The sequence below is a fragment of the Lathyrus oleraceus genome, chromosome 6 (genome assembly GCF_024323335.1).
Source record: "Lathyrus oleraceus cultivar Zhongwan6 chromosome 6, CAAS_Psat_ZW6_1.0, whole genome shotgun sequence".
Taxonomy (NCBI): domain Eukaryota; kingdom Viridiplantae; phylum Streptophyta; class Magnoliopsida; order Fabales; family Fabaceae; genus Lathyrus; species Lathyrus oleraceus.
The window spans coordinates 5,706,815-5,730,047 of record NC_066584.1 but is presented as its reverse complement, the minus strand read 5'-3'; the positions used below and the strand labels follow the sequence as shown (position 1 = coordinate 5,730,047).

The 23,233-nt window shown below is 35.5% G+C and overlaps 1 protein-coding gene across 3 annotated transcripts; it reads left to right on the top strand.

Moving 5' to 3' along the window:
- Positions 1-16,965: 16,965 nt before the first annotated feature.
- LOC127096676 (uncharacterized) lies at positions 16,966-22,577 on the top strand. 3 transcript variants are annotated; one of them, XM_051035225.1, is made up of 10 exons: positions 16,966-17,200; positions 17,288-17,359; positions 17,434-17,508; positions 18,520-18,603; positions 19,262-19,342; positions 19,810-19,879; positions 20,014-20,105; positions 21,145-21,186; positions 21,266-21,346; positions 22,248-22,577. In XM_051035225.1, the coding sequence occupies exons 1-10, from the start codon at positions 17,174-17,176 to the stop codon at positions 22,317-22,319; spliced, it is 696 nt and encodes a 231-aa protein (XP_050891182.1). In that variant the 5' UTR covers positions 16,966-17,173; the 3' UTR covers positions 22,320-22,577. The 3 variants fall into 3 exon arrangements, with proteins under 3 accessions (XP_050891182.1, XP_050891184.1, XP_050891183.1); XM_051035227.1 differs by lacking the exon at positions 18,520-18,603; XM_051035226.1 differs by lacking the exon at positions 19,262-19,342.
- Positions 22,578-23,233: the final 656 nt, after the last annotated feature.

Here is a 23,233-nt window from a genome sequence, read left to right as displayed (position 1 = left end):
ATCTTCCAATGTAACAGTAACACAACAACAACAGCCAATCAATTTCAAACTTTCTGGGTTTAAAAACCTTAGGGTTTAAGAAACAGCAACAACATCAGCTCATTTTCAAACAACATCATCCATCGACATGAACAAAAACGTATCCAACCTTAACAATCAAGCATGGCCATGAAACAACCTCATTATGCAACATCAATTAACAACAGAACAAGCATAAATTCAGGGAAATTTCTGGGCAGGGCAGGTTTAAACAACAGCATGCATTCATCATCACTATCATTCAAACACGAGCAAACTCGAATTGCCCAGAAATCCAAATTAAACATGGCAATCGATTCAGCAAAGCATAAACATCACAAATCCATAAGTAAAATTCATTGAAACACGCTGAACAGCAAGCATCGAGCAAAATTGTCATTGAACACAAAACTTCATTTCCAAATATCTCAAGCAATACTCAATCATTTCAAGCAAACTATAGTTCCTTAGAATCAGTGAAGCAAGGCCTACCTAAAGCATAGCATCATTTGATAAAACAAAGCAATCGAAAAACTCACTTGTTTGAAGGAATTCGATGGAACAGTGCTTGCTTGGATGATCTTCCTTGAAACAGATCTTCTTGATGCTCTACAATGATGGAATCTTGAAGTGGTTTGGCTCAAAGGTGCATGGAACTCTTCAGATTTCCTTTCACCATTGTTGGTAGCTTGAAGATGCAGTGCTTAAAAAGGTGTTCCAGTTGGTAGTTGATGGTTCAAAAGGCTTCACAAGATGACCCAAGTGATGGAGGAAGCGAAGGTTCCTTGTGGTCTTTGATGATTTTTCCAAATCGAGCCAAAATGCAAAATTGCAAGAGAGGAGAGAATGAAGCTTTCTGTTGTTTTCCGGTTGTGGCTAGGGTTGGAAAACTCAGAAAATGAGCTTATATTCCACTGTTTAAGGTTGCTAATCCATGTGGTAATCTTGTTTAGTTTAAAATGAATCAATTGCATTATTTTGCTAATTTGCACAAGTGAAGTGGAGGGTGTATGTTTGCCACGATTTGGGCTTTGAAACCAGCTGCAAATGACTTAAACAAATGCTGTTTTACATTGGTTCATGAATTGCTAACCAAACCTTACTTATTTGAACCAATTTGCCATATTTGCACATTTTGCACTTTGGTCTAAAATGGTGGCATGATGATGAAATGAACATGAAATTATGCTTGGAGCAAGTTTCAAATACCATATAAAGTGAATCCCAATTGGCCAATTGTGTAAAAAGTGTTTGGATCAAAAAGTCAAAGTTTGGTCAAACTTGATTTTTAAATGGGAAAGGTCAAAAAATTCCATTTTGATTGGCAAGGTTTTGGTACATGATGTTTACATTTTTGGAAAGAGGAGGAAAAATGTGGTTTGTAGGAAAAAACCCCACCAAATTTGGCTTTATGGTTTGAGAGATATGGCTCTTTGAAGTTCACAAATTTTTGAAATTGAATTGATCATATCTTGACAACCACACATGGGATTTTGATGTTCTTGGACTTTTTGAAAATGGGAGAACAAGATCTTCAACTTTCATGTTGGGCAAAAATTCATTTGGAGCTTGTATCATGATGCAAGTTTAAGATCAAGAAGTTTCCATTTTTGGCAGTTGAAATTACAGGTCCACTTTCTATTTTGGGAAATTTTCTGATTGGCTTCAAATTCTTCCATGATGTTGATTTCCATGACATATGAGGCCTATTAGGACATGAATAAGCTCTCTCAAACCATTTCCATCCATCAAAACCATAAAATCAACCACAGTTGACCAACTTTGACTTTTCTAGGGTTTTGGACTGACTGTGCACTTCTGATGAATTCCAAACCCTAATTCCTTGAGACCTTGACTTCAAATGATGTCCCAAGTTGTATGGACTCTTGATTATTGATCATGGTGCCCAAATTCCACAAGAATGGCCACCATCCACTGCTTTGACTGATTGTTGACTTTCTAGGGTTTTTGCCTGGCTATGCATTGACTGATGACCTTTGAGCCTTCAACCCTTGACTTGAACACTTCAAATGGACCTCCAAGTCATGTGAGCTTGATGAACAAACCCTAGGGCCTTGGTTCCTTGAGAAACACCCTTGCTTGCTTGGTGGGCTGATCTCCTGATCAGTTTGACCTAATTCTTGCTTGCTTGCTCTTGAGGCAACTGGGGACAATGCAAATGCTATGCAATGTATCATGATATGCTATGACCTAATATGAGATGGTATGTACAATGATAGGTGCAAATTTGAGGTGCTACACAACCCACAGGGCACTAACATAAATTTTGCCGGGTTGATTGACGCGAAGAAATGGGATCGGTTGATTAATCCCTTAGAGCATTACGACATAGCTACAGTGCGGGAATTTTATGCTAACGCACTGCCCGATGACGACGAGCCCTTTACTTGGGTATCTAAAGTGGCCGGGCGTCAAATAGCATTTGATCGGGATGCCATCAACCGAATCCTTGGGGAACCGCTCCAGCTGGGAGCTGAAGAGAGAGACCAATACCACATTGACCTACGGCTTCACCGTGATGTTGAAGCAATTTCTGCCGCCCTGCTTTTACCAGGGAAATCTGTTGAGCTGAACCCATCTGGGGTTCCAATGAGGTATCACAGGGAGGACATGACTCCCATGGCTCAACTAATACTGCTTTTGGTTTTAACCAACATCCAGCCTAAATCCCACACCTCTACAATGCCGATCCCAGTGGCACATTTGGTCCATTCTATCCTCACCAACGTCCAGATCGATGTGGCGAGGATCATCGCAAATGAGCTGAAGTCCGTGATCGAGAGCGGGCTAAAGTCGGGGGCTCGTGTTAATTGTCCCCTAGCTTTCCCGTGTTTGATCATGAGTTTGTGCGTTCAGGCAAGGGTGAGACTTCCGTCTCGGGGTCAGGTAAGGATCCTGTCACCTATCGATGACCGGTATGTGGCCAAATATTGTAGAGCGAAGAATGCTAGAGGCAGTGCTGCTACAGGGAGTACCAGGGCTTCTGATGGTCCTAGTACTTCTACTCCTGGACTTGATCCCTACCTCCGAGCTGTGTGCGATTACAGTTTTGAGTGGATGGCGGCATCCCAGAGAGCCATGACAGATATGCACAACTGTATGCAGAGGTTAGAACTGCAAGGAAATGACCCCACCGGTGCTCAGGCATTGTTGGCGCGTGAGCAGTTTCTGCTTAACGCCAACTGGCCTGTGGACAGGCCTGTCTATGGTGAGGGGGTGGGCGCTGATGATGATGATGATGATGATGATGTTGATGATGAGGCTACCGGTTCTGATGCCGGTAGCGAGGAGGAGTCCTGAGCCCTTAGAGGGTTAAGTTTTTGTACTTTTCAGTTTTTATGTTATTTTTATTTGTATTTTCGGATTTTGTATCTTAACTTTGGTGTTGTACTATTGGGGTGTTTTGTCCCCCATGAACAAATTTATATTTTCAGTTAATGTTATTTATTTCTGTTTTTAATTTTGTTTGTTTAATAAATTTTTGGGTGATTAAGTGGCAAACCTTCTAGATTGGTTGCTCCTCAAGAAGTACCCAATGAAGGTGCATCCGAGCTTGGATGGCAATGATAAGAATAAACAAGTGAATGAAGCTAAGGTACATAGTTACCTCCGGCTAGAATTTTAGAATGCATTAGGAACTTTACTCTTTTTGGTAAATTGAATATTGTCTTTTTGCAACATAATAGAATGAATGTTTCATCTAGAACTTAAAACCACAAATTGTGAGGAAACCTCCATTGTACACTTAAATGCTGGATTCTAATAAGTTTTGTTGATTCATGTGATTCATGCTTTGTCTTTTATTATTGTGAAATTGTGGAAGCAATTAGAAATGATCAAGGCACTTGTTTTCTTTTGAGCACAACTACATCCAAAAACAACTTACCTGTGAGCAGAGAGAGTATTTGTTAACCCCTTTGAGCTTAAACAGTTGAATCTTGGCTTGAAATAAAGCGAGATCTCAAAAATCTTTTTTTTACAACCCGGAAAATCTTGATTATTGTTCTTTTGCCGTAAAAAGTTAAGAGCATTCACTTAGGGTGAGTAAGAAATAAGTTGGGGAGAATTGGTAAGTACCACAACTCTTGAAAATAAAAATGAAAAACCGAGCAAGCATAAAAAAATATATGTATAGAAAATATAGAAAAGAAACATTTGTTTTGTATATTTGATGTGAAAGAAAAGAACAAAAATAGAAAGAATGAAAATGAATGCTTGCTTGGAAGAAAAATAGTGAAAAATAAAAATTGAGTTGTGGAATATGTGTTGTGAAGGTTTCAAATAAGAAACAAATGAAACAAAGTCGAGATGTGTGAATAATACTGTGAATGTCTCTTTTGCATCGGCACTTTCGTTTCAATGGCCTTAGAAATGACCCTTGTTTGTTAACCTAACCAAGCTTCAACCGAAAAGCCCTTAGTGATCTTTATGCTTCCACAGTACCATTTATAATTGTTAGACATTGTATGAATCTATTTGATTTCTTCATTGTTTGTTAGAGAGTGAGATTATTCCCGCGGTTGCAAACGCGTAAAATCTTCATTCCTTATTCGAAGAGGAGAGATAGGGTGATTCATTCAGAATAGTATTGTTGTAGATAGATAAATATTTTGCATTGCTATTTAAGTTTTAGTTCTTGTGTATTATTTTATTCGAATCGTTGGAAACTTGTATATGCGGATTTCGCTTGTGTTTGAGCCGTTTATCCAACTTCGGAGAAACCTTTTTCTTAAAGCAAATCCTCTTGTCCTTCAAGAGGCATACTTTGCTTGAGGACAAGCAAGAATCTAGCTGGGGAGAGTTGTTAGATGCCCAAAAGTGCTTATTTGAGCCATCAATTAAGGGTATCTTTCACTCTATTTCCTTGCTAAAATTGTCAAAATCACCTTTGTTTTAGATGAAATGCATTACATTGATAAACAAGCTTGGTGTCTTTGATTTGTGTGTTATTGTGCAGGAAGAAGGCATGAAATAATTGAAATTTAAGACACAAGAAAGTTGGCAAAGGAACCAAAGAAAAACAAGCATTCATCATCATGCTCGCTAGGCGAATGCTGTGGCGAAGCCTGCTCGCTAGGCGAGCGCCCAGCGAAAAGCTCCAGTAAAATGTCAATAAATTCGCCAGGCGAGCTGATAGCGAAGGTGGTAGCGAGTTCGTTCAGTTTTGGTGGAAAGCGCAGCCAGCACTCACTCGCTAGGCGAAGCTCTAGCGAGTCCCCAACGAGCATTCCAGTAGCAAAATCTCTCAACCTCGCTGGGGCGAAGGTTGGAGCGTGTCCTTCGCTAGGCGAAGGTTTGTTCGCTAGGCGAACATGACAGTTCAACAGACCCTGTTTCTCTGGGCACAGGTGCCTTGTGTGCCACAATTAGACCCTCGCTAGGCGAGCCTTTCTGCTCGCCTAGCGAGCATGACAGCCCAGTACTACTCTATAAGTAGCAGGTGCCACTTTTGAGCACCATACCTAGTTTTTACCTCATTTTTCCACTTTTGTACTTTTGAGAGATATTTTCCAGCATTGTTCTTGGGAGCTTTTATGCCCTAGTTTTCATTTCTCTTCATCTTGTAACCATCTTCTACAAAAAGAAGGTGGATTCCCATCCAACATCGATTATCCGACTTGGATGTTGATCAACCTTCTTCCGAAACTTGCCGACCAAGCTACCATGAAAATGAGTAGCTAAGTCCTCCATTTGTCAAGGTTAGATGTAGGTGATTACTAGCTTTGTGTGTAAATGTAAGGATCTTCATGTGTAAACTCTTTAATGGTGAATATATGATGAAAACTTTGTTTCTATTTAAAACTCTTAGTGTTGGTTTATGATCGAGAGATGTTTACCAACTCTTGACCTAGGTTTTCATCCAATCTTGTTTGTTAGCTAGAGATAGTAATGAATGATTTTGTTCACCATAAGGTTGAACTAAAAAGTTGTCATTTTGATAGATTGTGTTCGAGAGAAACAATGGATCAAAATGGCAAAACTCACAATGGATGTTCGAGAGAAACACATTGGGAGGACCTTGTGAAATAATTTATCATCTAAAGGAGTTTATAAGATTGTTGACCGAACAAATATATGCAAAGTGATCATCGAACCCTAACTTTGGCAATATTTCTCATTTATTCAAACCATAACTTTTACCGCAATTTATTACCTTTTTATGCAAGATAACGTGATAACCAACCAAAACCTTATTGTTACATTGAGCTAGAATTAATACAACCATCGAACGGCGGTGATATCTTACAATCCCTGTGGATACGATAACAAAAACCCGACACGTAAATTTACAACTAACAATCACTCAATAATAATAGGTATATTCATTGCTAACCACTTTGAGCATAAGCCCTTTCTTTCGGTGACGTAGCCACATCTATTAGCCAATTGACTTGAAAGATTAAAATTTTCCACCCTCCCTTTGGAGTTAGGTAGAAAATTTAGTTCCTTGGTCATATGTAAAAAATTAAGTTTGGGGTTGCTCTTGGAATTGAGCAAACTTTTAAGTTTGGGGGTTGGGGTACTAAAGAATATGGTCTAAAATTTCAAAAAAAATTGAGAAAAAAGAAGTGGAAAAAGATACTTCTGAAAAAAAATGAGAAAAAAAAATGAATGATTGTCATACCCCAAAATTTGCCCATTAATCTTGCAAAACATTTCTCGAAGCACTCCAACTTATTCTGCAAGGCACTGACCTTAAAGGAACAAAAACCCAGCTCACAACAGACTCAATCCAGAAAAAGGCCCAAACTAGCTTGCTCGCTAGGCGAGCAACTCCTTCGCCTAGCGAAGCTTGCGATATATCAGAATTTTCGGGCTTCATTCTGAGCCCATTAGGTCACCACAATCACTATAAATACCGACACTTCAGTCACGAAAATGAGGAGAGGAAGACGGACATAAACCCTGGCATAGAAACCCTGGAGACTAACTCCGAGAATTCCAAGTAAAGAAACCCTGAAGGCCGCTCATCCGCACCGAAGTTGCCTCCGCCCAACTCCATCCGATACTAAGAGTGGTCAGTCCCTTCAACATCGCAGCTCAGTTGCAAGCAGGTTTGCGCATCACTACTGTTTTATGCTTTTAATCGGTAATCTCTACATACATAAGGCATCATGATTAAATTTTCGGATATGTAATTTGATTTCACATGTGAATTTAAGTATGCCTGAATATCCTGAATGTTTGTCCATGCTATTCCTGTAATTAAATGCCATAAAGTTTAGGGTTCCGAGGATCATGCTGCTATCAAACTCAAAACCCGTAGCCGCTCGCTAGCACATCGCTAAGCGAGCCTGTAGCGAGCACTCGCTAAGCCTTCGCTAGGCGAAGCAGGAGCGAACGGGACAGTGGCTGTTTTGGTTCTTTTCTGTTCTGCCTTATGTTTATCTAATCAAGATTTATTATGATTCTGCATTATTTGGCCTGACCTTATGACTGTTGTGTTTATTCTGTGGTGCAATTTTCAATTGTACTTTATCTCGATGTTCTAACCCGTGTGCTGAATTGTGTAAAGGCTTACATATTCCCGAAGAAACGGCCGACTAGGTATTCCACTTTATTGGTGGGATACCCTTATGGAGATGGATTCTGAATTACTTAATTTTAATGCGGAGATTCATCCTAATTGCCTAATTAATTTTAATGTGGAGATTCATCCTAATTACTTAATTAATTTTAATGTGGAGATTCATCCTAATTGATCATAATGTGGAAATTCATCTTAAATACTTAATTGCAAAATATTGCCTTTGAATATGTGATCTTGGACCTCTCTTTGTTGCCTTACGGTATTACGGTCATGTCCCGCGAATGTGGGGATACCCTTAGCCAAGACCCTTCGATTAAATCATCATGTCCCTCTAAAATAAATCATAGTCCCTCGGATGTTGCCTTCGAATATATGATTTTGTCCCTCGATGACCCTTCGGTGTAGCCTACGGTTAAATGATGATAGTCCCTTCGAATGCTAAGGTATCCTTACAACCGTTGCTTTCAATGACCAATCGATGACCCTACGATAACCCTTTTACATCCAAAGGATAAAACTACTTATTTCTCAATAATAAGGACGGTTTTACCCTCACAAGGATAGGAAATGCCCATCAAGACCTTGGGTAGGTATAACTCTTAATTGCTTACTCACAATTTAAAAATACTTTTCACACTCCACAAATACTAGAAAATCACCACTTGGTATACATTCATACTAGAATCATTACTGAGTTATATTTTTCTAAACCATTTTCAAAACTAAACGAGATAACCACTTTGTATACATTCATACGAGAATCATTACAATGTTAAATTCTCTTTTTCAAAACATTTTCTAAACAATTCATAAACACTTTTTCAGACAAGAAAAAATAACATAAGTGATCAAGCAATTAAGAGCCCATGGATAACCATGGATACAAAGGGTGCTAACACCTTCCCTTTGTATAATGTACCTCCCGAACCCAAAATCTAATTAAGGTTTTTCCTGTTCTTTTCCACCTTTCCTTATTGGATAAAAGAAAAGTCGGTGGCGACTCTTGCTATCCGCGACATTTGCTTTCCGAAGCAAAACACATCGAAGTCAGTTCACCGTATGACAATGATATTATAAGAAGGATCAAAATTCTCTAGTACCGTAAAAAAGGAACAAATAGGTATGATGGTAGAAGGAGAACTAAGCACCTAACTCCAAAGGTTTAAATCTACTTTCCTCAAAATATATTATCCAAACATAAGCCAAGTTACAATATGAAAAGACCTCTAATGTGTATGTTGTGATTTCATTGATGAACTCTATTAGAACATGATCAAGCTAAGTATAATTGATTTTTCATGTTGATTGAGAGATCACCCTATCCCTTGATGAGTTATAGTGAGTTGAGAGACAAGTTGAGTACCCGTTAATGTTGAGGGCATTTTCCGAATTTGTCGGATGAAGTTGGGAGCTTGAACAATGGTCAGTTAAAAGAAATATTTAATTTGGTGATGTTCGATTGTTATTGTGGGACTTGTTGTCTGTTGAAATATGCAATTGCAAGCGAGTAACTTTAAGACAAGCAACGATTCAAGTTTGGGGTTGTGATGCCAGTCAGTCATTTCATATATTTAGTCTAAGAATTGGATCAAAATAAGTGAAAGCTGAGCTAAAGCATGCAACCACATGCACACCAGCGTGTATACGATAGGGTCTTTAAAGAAATATTGCGCGTGATGCAAGGTATCCCATGCGCGATAGGTACTTTTTTTGGGCTTTTCTGATGTGTTCTGGTCCATCCTAACACCATTAAAAGGGGTTTTTCTGCACTTTCACAAGGGTTATGAAATTGGGAGATCAGGGCACGATTTTGAGAGCACAAGTGGTGATTTTAAGAGCATTTGAAGCCATTGAAGGCTATTACTTTCACATGTCAATTTCATTTATCAATTGTGGTATTTTTAATTGTATTATGCATAACTAAGCTCCTCTAGGTTAGGTTGATGAACCTATTTCTATATTGTTGGATTCTATGTCGATTTGACCATTATATGTTTTGATCTATAATTCCATTCAATTGCTTCTTGTTCGTAACACTTTTTATTTGAGATACATTTTTAATTTGATTTTGGGCACATATGGAATATTGACCATTAGTCTATGTGTTGGACCTAAGGCAATTATTGTACTTACGCTGATTGAATAGGAATAAGAGACCTTGAGTAGTGGCATAGAGAATTAACATTCTATACATATGCTAGCCCTGATTACGTCGATGGACTATGGATAGAAAGCTCTGAGTAGTGGTTAGTGATTTATTTCGTGAGGGATCGGCAATAATAGTTTTGTTAACTCGTTGTGGCGTTATAATGATAAGACCATTCATACAAAGCATCAAACATCAACAATACAGGAATATGGGATTTTAGAACATAACCTGACCGCTTTCGTGATATTGTTAACTTGTTTATTTAATTTTCGTGCTGAAACTATACCCCCACCCCATTTACTAGTTTTCTATACATTACACACATTTTTATTACTTGAAGGCAGTCCATGTGGATTCGATCTTTTTATTACTTCGACAGTATCAGTACACTTGCCAAGAAGTTAACACGTGGTAAGATGGATCAAATTGGCATTATTGGGTTGCTTGATCAAGCTCAAATCAAGGGAAGAGAAAGTATCATAATCAACATCAAATTTAGGGTTTGTAGGGATGGATTGCTACATTTCTCTTGTATACATACTTTTGTAAATTAAGGTTAATTTCATTATCCCAATTCGAGTTTGAATTGAGGGAAGACATACCCATAGCAAGGTCAATTGGGGAACTGGCTAAACAAATCTCTGTGTACTCCATCTCTCTTCCTCTCTCTCTCTCTCTCTCTCTCTCTCTCTCTCTCTCTCTCTCTCTCTCTTTTATTTTTCAATTGTAAATTATTGAATTCATCGATCGTGCGATCATTACGTTTGGCCAAATTTTTTGATAACCTTTTGAAAGAGGTTTTGTTGAGTTGATCCCAATCCTTTAGATTGTGATTTTATTTGAAGATCAACAAAATCATACAAATTTCCAAATAAAATTGATTGCACACAAGGTGTTCGATAATTTATCTCAATAATGTCTTTGTGTGATTTATCATTGGGAATGGTCTCTACTTTTAGAATTACATTCAATTGATTATGGTTGATAGTTTGTTGATCAAGTTTGTGTTCAATATCATACCTTGATTGCAATTAGGCATATCTGAGCTTTTCGATAAAGATTTGGTAAGACAATTCGATTCGGGTTACTCCCGCGCACCATAAATTTTCAAAACAATTTTTGTTAAAGTTTTTTTAACTAGTGATCTATTCACCCTCCTTTAGATCGAATCCTATCATCTAACATCACCATAATTAATTTGAGGGGGGATGTCAGTAGGTTTAGTGTCTAGATATCTATATGATATTTGCTAATTAGAATAATCCTAATTTCTATTCATTAGGATAATAAAATGCATAAATGTATATATTATTGTAGCATATTTCTTAGGTTGGGATTAATACTATTAATTAGTATAATAAACTGCATAAATGTATACATGGCAGTTGCATATTTATGAGGTTGATCCATCCCCTTAACTTGTAATTTAAAGTATATTTATATAAGAATTCTCAAGAGAGAAGACACAATTTTTAGAATATCTCTAAATTTGACACAAAGATGATGGCAGTTAGCTCCAAACTATGAGTCGGGTAATTCTCTTCACGAGGCTTCAACTGCTTGGAGGTATAAGCTCTTACTTGACCATTATGCATCATAACACATCTCAGTCCCCTCTTTGAAGTGTCACAACAAACTTCATACTTTTGGGTTAGATCTAGAATAATAAATACGAGTTTCGTTTGTCAATTTCTTCTTCAGCTTTAAAAAGCTATGATCACAATCAACATCCCATTTGAACAAGATGTCCTTGAGCATCAATCGGGTTAACCACAGGTCTAAATGAGATAACTTCATAATAAACCTCCTGTAATTATATGTGAGTCCTAAAAATCTCTTAACCTCCTAGATATTCCTAGGTCTCTCCCAGTTCAACACTTCTTCCATTTACGAAGGATCGACGACCACTCCTCCTTGTGAAGTTACATGCATGAGGAATTTTACTTCACGAATCCAGAATTCACATTTAATAAACTTCCCAAATAACTTCTTCTCTCGAAGAATGGGCAATACAATTCAAAGGTGTTCCTTGTGCTCCAGTGGGGTTTATGAGTAAATTAGGATGTCGTTAATGAATATCACTACAAATATGTTAAGGTAAGGTTGGAACGTACAATTCATGTAATATATGAAAATGAATGGGGAATTTGTCACACTAAACATCATTACTAGAAACTCATAGTGCTCATACCGAGTCCTAAAGGCGGTCTTTGGTGAATCTAAACTCTTCACCCGAATCTGGTGGTATCCCGAGCATAGGTCAAATTTGGAGAAGGCCATATCTATCTTCATTTGATCGATTATGTCATCAATTTAGGGTAAATAATACTTATTCTTGATAATAACCTTGTTGCGTTCGCGGTAGTCTATGCATAATCTCATTCCACCATTTTATTCTTCATTAGTAATATTGGGGTACCCCAAGAAAATACACTAGGTCAGATTAAATTATTCTCTAACATCTCTTCTAACTGGACTTTGAGTTCCTTCAATTCTAACTGAGACATTCTAGGGTGCAATAGATATTGGTTATGTTTCTTACAATAGATATTGGTCCTTCAATCCTTCTGAATTAACATGAGGCAACCTCTCTTCATATGACCAGTTTCTTGAAATGATAACACATTTGTAGCCCTATGGTACGATCTACATAGTGAAATTTCCCACAACTCATACAGTTGGCAGGTTGGGTATGTCTTAGACTAAATAATTGTTTCCTTTTGGTTGGGGACCTTTTGACCTTTAATTTTTGAGTGTATCTCCCAGGTTATATACTTTGTTACCAAACTTGATCCTTCTCCATGTGGATCTTTTTTCAAATTATTCTCTACAATATAACATTGTTGTAACAATTCAACATAGTTTGCAAACCTCTGTCGTGACACATTATGCTCAATTTATTCTCTCAGGTCAAACTTGAACTAGTTGATCTTTCGCTTCTCATCAGGTTCATACAAGGCTTGATTTGAGAAACAAGCCATTTATTCAAATTTCATTGCAAAGTTTCCCACCGACGTATCTCTTTACCTTAGATGTTGAAATACTTATCCAAAAACACGACCTGAAAATGTTCCTAATCCTTTGAAATATGTGTTCTCATCATGAAGGTTGAGGCACCTTCCCACCATACTTCAGTCACACCTCTTAGCATGTGAGTGAAAAATACTACTTTTTCTTCTTTGGTCCACAATGTTACTTTGAGTATCCTCTTTATTACTTTCATCCATCCCTAGGAAATCAATGGGTTTGTGATCCCTATATATTCTTCCAGAATAATTTTGATGAACTCCTAAATGATTTGGTTTCCCGATTCCAGTGGAGGAAGGGGTTTCACTCCTTGCATATGTTAGACCATTTGCATCCTGAATTCATGTTGTTGTTGTTGTTGTTGCATTAGATGGGTTTGTTGTTGTTGTGGCATTTTGCTCTTCCACCATTCAAATTCAGTAGAGTCTCCACTGAAAGTTGAAGGTCTAGCTGTATAGTTTTTCTTTTATGAGTTACTATAATAATGACTTATAACAGCATGTGGAATAGGAGAACCACTTCCAGATTCAAAAACACCAGACATAGTTTAATGTTTTCTCAGGTTCTTTTATGCACCAATGTTAAATGTTAAGCCCAGACGTGCTCTGATTCCAGCTGAAGGTGAGAAAAAACACAAGAATGGGGGGGGGGGGTGAATTGTATTGAATTTTTATTTCTTTTTAAACTTTTAAGTCAAACTCTAAACTCAAGGTTATAAAATCTTATTTAGTCAGAGGTAGGCAGCGAATATAAAGTGCAAGAAAGAAGAATAACACACATAGTTATTCTGGTTCCTCTCACAACTCTAGAGTAATCCAGTCCCTTTGTACTTACAAGAGATTTTATAATCACATAAGATTACAATTTGCTCAAGCACACAAGAAAGCGACTTTCTTTGCTCAAACACACAAGTAAGATACTTCCTTTGCTCAAGTACACAAGAAAGAGACTTTCTTTGCTCAAACACACAAGTAAGAGACTTCCTTGCTCAAGCACACAAGCTAGAGACTTCCTTTGCTCAAACACATAAGTAAGATACTTCTTTGCTCAAACACTTAGTAAGAGACTTCTAACAATCTACCTAGCAGATAAATTATTGTTGGAAAAATAAATTTGATATACAATCAAAGGTGTATAAATAATACACAACAAATAGTCTCTTTAAAACTTAAGGATTTCTAAGATATACGAGGATAAGAAATCCTAAGTTTCAATATGTCTTTTGCTTTGACATAGTAACTTCTCTTTTGATGCCACTTGGTTTATGTTGGTGTACGTTCTTCAAGTCCTTTAGCTCCAAAAATAAAGAAGAAAAGAGTCGTTGAAGACGCAACATAGTATTGTCCTTTGAGAAGCTTCAAAAGAGAAGTTGGGATGTTTCACCAAATTGTCGGGTTAGGTGAAAGCTGATTTGAAAATCCTTTGCTACAAAAGGAATTAACAGTTGTATCCCAGCAGACTCTGCGAATAAGATAAAGCTTAGGTCTTCACATGACAAAGTATGTTCAGAGATGAACAATGACCTATCAGTGTCACCTTAGTCTTTGCGCTTTGACTGGCTCAGGTTCTGATCACCAAAAGAAGATTTCTCCAAGGTATGGTCTTCAAAGGCTAACTCCTTGAGATGTTGACCTCTTCAAAAGTTGACTTCTTCAGAGTCTGGTCTTCAGCTTCTGATCTATTCGATTTTGATCTTAAGCTTCTATTTGAATGTTCAAAGACATATCCAATACTTGGATTCTATATAAAATTTTAGTCTATGGTCCTGCGCACTTAAACACACATTAGTATACCCAATTGTACGTTAAATACTTTGTTATCATCAAGACCTAAGGGATATGAGACAAATCAAGTTTGTTCCAACAATTTGAGCATATAAAGGGATCGTTAAACATCCAGTATGACTCATAAGACTCCAGCTCCATGATTATTCAAGCATGTCATCCATAAATTTTTACATTGTGACACCAACATTCTTTATGCAAGTGTTACTCAAGTAAGGTGTCATGGAAACCATATAAGTCTTATAATACTCACATAAATCATGAATTTTATGGTTATCCAAGTGAATCGTCTAGTATTATGCATTGTGATACACATCCATATGATATACAAAAGTTGGTCACTTCCTTAGAGGGTGTCTATAAAGTTATCATTTCATGAATTCACACTATAATGATATCATCCCACTATCAATTTTAATCTTAAACCAAGTGAATTTTAGTATGATTACCACTCTTAATGTATAGCTTTAATCCTTTTTAACCTTCTAACTACGTAAACAATTATGAGAGCCCCTAATCACATAGGTCTTCGTAATGTATACTTTACCACATAAGTTATCCATAACCAATAGATCATACTCTTCCGTCATGAATTAATCCATATTTAATCATATATTACTTATTTATAGTCATATCCTAATGATGTTTATGATTAGGATTATTCAAATAACATAAAAGGTCATTAACCACCTTGATTTAGGGTTTAAAACATGAAAATGAAGGGGGGGGGGGGGGACAATTTTGGACTCATGACTTGGTTCATGAAACTTCATGAGTCAAGTTACAAAACTCGTATGCATGACTTTTCCTATTTCAATCCACTCAAACTTCCCCTAATTCGATTCAAAACCACAAAATAACTCTGAGATTTAACACACTCTTTAGTCAAATCACAAAACCAAAAACTCAGCAAAATAATATTTCCTCATTAGAAACTCATCTTTAAGCCTACATTGATCATCCATATCATCATACATCATTTAAGTATTTTCATATCATAAATTAACACATTAATTTGTAGCTACATATCAGTATAAAAACATGCCAAAATCCTAGGTTCTATCATGGTTTCGGCATGTTCCTACACTACCATATGTAAGCTCTTTACTACACTACTCAAGATCATAATCTAGAACAAGGAACCAACCTTTGGTCTTGTTTCTGATTTCAAGGCAAGAAATGTGTTGGACGTAGAAGAGAGGGTTAGATGCTTTAGAGTTCACACTTGTTTCTTCAAGTTCTCCTCCTTAAAAGTCTCAGACCTTGATCAAGTTTTTCCTTCTCTTCCTCAAGAAAACTAAAAGTTTCCTCTAGCTATGGCAAGAAAAAATGGTTGATTATATTTAAATATCTCTAATGAAAATACTAAATTGCCCATCTTTACAATTTTTATTTCAATTTTAATCCTTGTTACAATTAATCACTTAAAATGACAATTGCCTCTAATAAGTCGTTGACTAAGAAATGTACGGGATATTATAAGTCTTCAAATAGTGATAAACTATCTTTGTGCCAGACCATTTTGATCCACAAAAGCATCTAACCAGTAGGTCTTTGAAATTTATAAGCTTCTTTAAAATTGAGAGAGTCATCCATACTATGAATCCAAACAAGTTTGTCAAGAAATTTAACCTTAATTTTTATCTTGCTGAGCAGGTTATACATATTAGGAACAATGTGCATAATAGAAGCATGAATGTGTCATTGATCACTGAGTATGAAATCCCTCACATTAACATTGGAGACTAAGCTAAAGCCAATAGAAAAAGCATCGTCTAACCAATTTCTAAACCAAAAATTAATAGAACTATCATCACCAGTAAAGTATCTGGAGTCATCTTTCACATATAAATTTTTTCTTTTAATTCCTCCCCAATAGATGAGTGAGTGTGGTATTGAATAAAATCTTTTTTTTAATGAGCTTAGGTCTAAGAAAGCAAGTAGTTAGTTTTGGGAACTATGGAGTGCACAGCTAATCTTCATAGGTGCTTCGTTGATGTCTTTGAGAGATCTAATACCCAAACTTTCTTCAAGAGTATGAATACAAAATTTATGTCAAGCCACTGTGATAATCTTCCTACTATTAATATCACATGCTATATGAAATTCCTTATCCATTTATCAATGATAATGAAGAGACTGATAGACCAAGAATAGATAAGAAAATAGTAAATCAACATACACTGGATGACATTTCTCACAAGCTCACTTCTTCCGACAAAAAAAAGAAGAGAAGTCTTCCGAACACTCAATATGGTTAATGCGAAACCAATCATCTTAACAAGTTTGATTGATCTTAAAAAATCATCCCCAAAAAGTGAATTTATGTGAATTATAGTTTTCTTGAATTTATTTTTATCATTTTAGAAATACATATTTGTCTTTTTCTTATTTTTATCCAATCAACTCCTACAAAACATAAATAATTAAAAAGAAAATCATCTCATTTTTTATTTTATTTTTTTGTTCTCAATTTGTTTTTGAAACCAAACAAAGCATAAAACTGTTGGTATGCATCAGAGAGAAACAAACACATAACACAAGCAGGAGTTAATTTGAATTTGAATATATTCTCGCTTCCAGTTAGTTACTACTTACTACTCGTCTCATCAGTCGTTGCAGCTTTGGTTCAATTTGCTCACAATGGAACCCGGAACTTCTTCTTACAAGGTAACACTAACACTACTTTCCTTCAATCTAGGGTTTCCATTTTCCATCATCATCATCATTCTCTATGTTAACTCGCGCTATTTGCAGATTATATTGGGTTCTTCCTCCATCGCACGCCGCAAGATTTTATCCCAAATGGGATACCAATTCACACTAATGGTGCTTTTCATATACGAATTCGTTCTAATTTCGTTTTGATTTTAGGTTTATCCTTACTCTATTTTTTTTTGTAGACTGCAGATATTGATGAAAAGAGCATCCGAAAAGAAATTCCAGAAGAGTTGGTTATGGCTCTAGCTGAAGCTAAGGTTTGTGTTTTATTATCGTTTTCTCTAAATAATTTTACTCATTCTGCTTAATTTGATTCCTGTTGATGGTTCATTATAGAGTTAGTCTTTATATAATTCACGGGTTTTCAAGTTTAGTCTTTAAATTTTGATACATTTTTGGGGACTAAAATACTCTTTTTGTATAAAGTTTTCAAAATAGTGACTAAAATTGAAATCAAATTCATGTAGAGACTAAACTTAAAAAGTTGTAATTGTATTTTGTTTACAACCTGCGATGTTGTACGAGACATAATGTTGGACCATTTAGAATTATCAAGAGAGTAAAATAAGTGTAGCAGAGATGAAGATGTTGCGTTGGATGTGTGGTAAGAGTAGACATGATAAGATTACGAATGACAATATTAGAGAGTATTGGGGTAATACTTATAGTAGAAAAAATGATGAAAAATAGACTTTAGGTGGTTTGGACATGTAGAGAGAAGACCTTTAGATTCTGTGGTAAAGAGAGTAGATTAGATGGAGAGAAGTCAAACAAATAGATGTAGAGGAAGACCTAGAAAAATTATAAGAGAAATTATTAAGAAAGATCTCGAGATTAATGATTTGGATAGAAGCATGATCCTGGATAGAACATTATGATGAAAGTTGATTCATGTAGTCCATCCCACTTAGTGAGATAACGCTTGGTTGTTGTTGTTGTTGTTATATTATATATAGTAATTTATTTTATGCTAACATTTCAATTGTTAAACCTGTGAAACCATAGTGCTAGTGTAGTATGAAGAACCTCAACAAAAAAAACCATGGAACTTGTAAGCCATTTTCTAGTTGCAGAGGAATCTGCAAAGCAATTATAATGATAATGTTGTATGAGGTCAGATAACAGATATTGTGTTTTTATTCTACTAGAGACGACATGTTAATCTAATTGTTTTGGAGCTTTCCCTATCTTGTTTCCCTTTGTTCTTAATGGAAGGGTGTCTTTATAGATCAATTGCTCTCTGATTTTGAATGTGAATTGTGCGTCAGGCCAATGCCATTATTTCCAAACTTCAAACTACTGGTAATCAAGAGAGAGTTGATGAACCGACACTTTTAATTGCTGCTGACACAGTATGTTGTGTTTCCTTTTCTTGGCATTTATGCCCCTTAGTCAAGTGTTGCTGATCACTAGTTTGTCACAAGGGCCATTTATTAATTGAGGATATACAGTTTCTTTTTTAGAGGGTATAGTGTAGTAGTGTACTCCAGTTTGAATATTACAGATCTGGCTTCTAAGGTTTTAAAAAAGAACAAAAAAATGTGAGTCTTTGCAAAGCAAAGACCATTGACCAATTTCCGTTTTGGTAACCTTGTTATAAACACTTCGGTTTTTATCTTCTACCTTCTTTTTGGTTTCATGCATATATCTGAGGGAAATACCTAATATCAGGACAAAACAGTATACTTGCTTAAGTCATCATCTTTCAAACATTTTGAATTTTGAATGAATATTGCCCGGTTTTATTGAAATTTGACTACAAAATGGTATATATTTTTGTATTATTGAATGCCTACCTGCTTACTTTAAAATCATTGAAAAGCGAGACCTACATTTTAAGTTCTTTTGTTTCAAAATTGCTCATTGTTTTCCACAGTTGCATCGGTGGTGTTTTCCCTTGTTTTGCCTGAAACAGATCCCTGTTGATGTCATGTTATTATTTTATAAAATGATATTGTTTTTTTATACTTTAATACTCACTTTCTCTGCGTTTAATTTTTTTTTGCTTAGGCAGAAGCCATCTTACAAAGGCTCCCTGTTGGTGACTACTTAAAGGATGCCGAGCCAACTTTATTAATTACTTCTGACCAAGTATACATCACGTGCCTTTGTACTTCCTCTTTTGCATAAGCAACAACATTTTTGAGAAATTTTTCCGTTGAACGAAAAATCTGAAAGAGTTTTGTAGTGCTGCCACTAAAACTGTCTTCCCTCACTTGCTTCTTAACAGTCTTTGTCCCTCCCTCTTTCTATTGCTTTTTGTGGCCGTTAGTTGTGAAGTTTTGTCTTCATGGAATGTAATTGTCTTGTGTTGATTAATAACCTAAATATGTTCAGTGTTTAAACAAATTGATTCTTGGTGTTACGGAGGCCTAGATGACTTTCAGTATTAATGCCTAAACGCCCATACTTGTGTGCTTGCTATCCTCGTAAATAAATGGCCTTATGGTGACAACCCAGACTAGTTTGTGGCAGCATTTTTTTTTATTTTTAAATTTTTTATATAAGTTTTGTCATCATTTCCTCTTGGCTTACACTCACTGCCAAATGATTTGGAGGTGGTGGTCTATGAAGGTGTGATTAGGGAAAAGCCATCTAACAAACAAGAAGCTCGGCAATTCTTGAAAGGTCGGCTTAATGTTTTATTTCATTCATATATCATCTAAGTAATTTCCTCTCCCTTCTTCAGTGGTTTTGCTGTGAAGTGGGAGCTTTCAACCACCTCAAACATTCATATCTAATGTCTCTTTGCACGATTTTAGATTATTCTGGAAGGAAAGCAGCAACTGTGGGATCTGTATTAGTTACTAATCTCAAAACAGGATTGAGAAAAGGAGACTCGGATCGTGTTGAGGTACTATCTGCTCTTTATGGGTGATTATTCTTCAGCCTGTCTCTTATTTTATCCTACTAGAAGTGCAAAACTGATCCAATATCCAGTGGCGGATCCATTAAACACCTGGGGGAGGGGAGGGGAAGCGAGCTTGACATGTATAATTATTTTAGATTATCTTATGTTTAAATATAAATAATGGAATTTTACAAATTTATAATATAAATTTATTTAATTGTTTATTTTTATGGCTAAAATTTGTTTTTTGGTCCTTTTCCTTTTATTTAAAATTTATTTTGGTCTTCCAACAAAGTCATTTATTTTGCTCCTTTATCTTCGCAACTTTATACAAACTCATCCTTTTACTCATTTCTGTTAAAGCCTTCACCTTGAACCATTTATGATATAAGAATTTCTATTTTTCAAACTCCTGAATGAAGGAGGGCCTTCTAATGTTGAAGATGGGGCATTTGTCAAGACCACTTTGGATGATTCTTCAGTTTCTCACGAGTTTCCATTGAAAATGAGTACCCGTTAAAAATGACAAACCCTAATTTATGAGGTTTGACTTTGACGACTTTTGCCTACATTCATGAAAAACCTTTAACATAATGTTTACTATAATCCTATCTCAAACAAGATTCCTAGTTATGTAGAAATTTGAAAATCCACTAGAAGTTGTGTATTGCCTCAGTACCTTACAAACCCAAGTACCCCACTCATGAGTCATGACTCATGACCTACAGAAAATGATATACACTCCCTCACAAGAGACATTCTCACTACAAGTTATCACCCACACTCGTGCATTCCTCTTGGATATGGATGGATATCTTCAACTGTTCACAAGACTCCCTTTATGTTGTGGAGGGGATGTGGCTTCTTCCAAAATGGATAACCTTTCAAAAGTAGTGAATAATAGTTTATCTCGTCTTTTAAATAGTCTTTGGACAACACTTTCAAAATTTGGAACTATTAAGGTCTTTTAATTTTTGAATTTTCAATAAATATATGCATACATATATTGTGGAAACTGATTGTGCCTTGTGATGTTTTACAGATCCATTTCAATGAAATACCCGATGAAATCATTGAGAAGCTGGTATGTGTTATAATATGAACTCTCTTCAGTTGCTGAGTTAAGTATTTGAAATGATTTTTATCCCTTTCTTCTTATTTAGGTTGATGAGGGAATTACTCTCAACGTTGCTGGGGGGCTGATAATAGAGCATCCTTTAATATTTCCATATGTCAAAGATGTGGTTAGTTGAATCCTCGTTCATTCTTACTCAGAAATGTCAGTGCATCTTACTTATAGACACAGGAGGCATTTCTCAATCTAGCCCCATAATTTAGTTTATTGATGTTTCCATCTAATATCTGGTGTAGTGAATCCATGAAGTGGAAGTTTTCTGCTGTTCATCACTTAGAATTATGAACCCGGTTACTTTCTGAATACGTTTTCTATTTTCATTTCTTAAAATTTGTGTTAATTTTACTTGCTAACAAGAAATTATTAGACTCTAAAAGTAAACAATGTGTGCTCTTTTTGGAACAATAAAAATATCAAAAGATTGTTTTCATTATTTTCTCAATCACAATTGTTTATTTTAAGAGTCTCACGTTTTCTTATTAGCAAGTTAAATGAACTCATTTTAGAAAAAAATAAAAACAGAAAATGCTCTCTAGTTATGTAAACGAGATCTTATTGTGCATTTGGGAGGCAGAGGGCCCAAAAAACCTTTGCCTTGGGAATCCCTTGGGGCGTTTAATGGGAGTCAAAGACTAATTATAGCAACTTCTATGCAAAAATTAATAATAATATTGACTGAAGTTTAGCTGGCTAGAGATGGTTGGATGAAAAATCCTACAAAACTGATTAGAAACCATGGCTAGTTTAGCTCGAGGTTTCTTTAACACTCAAACTGAGCCAAAGCTATTTTCTTTTATGATAACATGGGAAGTTTGCATGTTGATTTTCCTCAAATTTTATTGAAATTTCTATGTTTTCCTAAAGTAGTTGGTGTCAATATGCTGATGGCCTGCACAAATATAGTGCAAGTGATATTGCTAGTTGCTTCCTTGCTGGGATAAAATTCCTCTCATTTTACTTCCTAGTTCGAAAAGACAGTAGATGATTTAAATATGGTGGTATATTTACAGGTAGGCACAATTGATAGTGTGATGGGGCTTCCCAAAGATCTGACTGAAAAACTCTTAAAGGCAGTCCTGTAGTTTGCGCCATCTATCCCCCTTGTGGGACTTTACAACTACATTTTTCTTGACTCTATATGCAGTGTCTTCTGGTATCAGTTATTTTTCTGCTAAGGCAGTTATGTTCTGTCTGAATATTTTATTGGATGTTGTTCTGTTTAAATTAAGTATAATGTATTTGTTCATATTTTACTATTAGCATAAGGCTGTACTGTGCCTAATTGGTTCATTTGAAAAAGAATCATCTGATGAAGTAATGATGAGAAATGATTCAATTCAGATTCTACTGTGAAGTTTAACTTTAATGGATTCGAGTGGTTGGAAATGTTAAATTTTTTTAAAATAATAGGTCTTGAGAATTTTTTTTTCTTTCAAACTTTTAAGAAGTTGAATGTACAGTTTCTTAAACAATATTTTCGTTGAGTTTACTTTAAAGAAATGTATTACTTAAAAAAGATTTACAGTGCATTATAACTACTAAAATCTATTACTTTAGAGAAAATTAAAATCAACCATTTTAAATAAATCAACGGTTGTATGGTTAATTGACGAAAATCATAGATCCTCTACTTATTTCAATATGTTATGTCTGTTTAAAAATTATATTAATGTATTAATTGTATTAATATTATTATATTCTTTATTTTAATATTCCTTTGTAGAGGTATTAGTCAAGCCAATTTGTAAATTTGTTGAGATAGTATTTTTTCAAAAGAAAAAAGAAGTTTGAAAAAAAAGAAAATAGAAGCAATCCTAATTTAGGTGAGAACATATTATTGTTAATGTTATAAAACCAAGCTAATAAAAAAGTATTGAGAATAAAAGGGTTAAACAATAAATAATCAAAGGGATATAAAAGAAAATTGCTAATAAAAAAGCATTGAGAATAAAAGGGTTAAACAATAAATAATCAAAGGGATATAAAAGAAAATTGT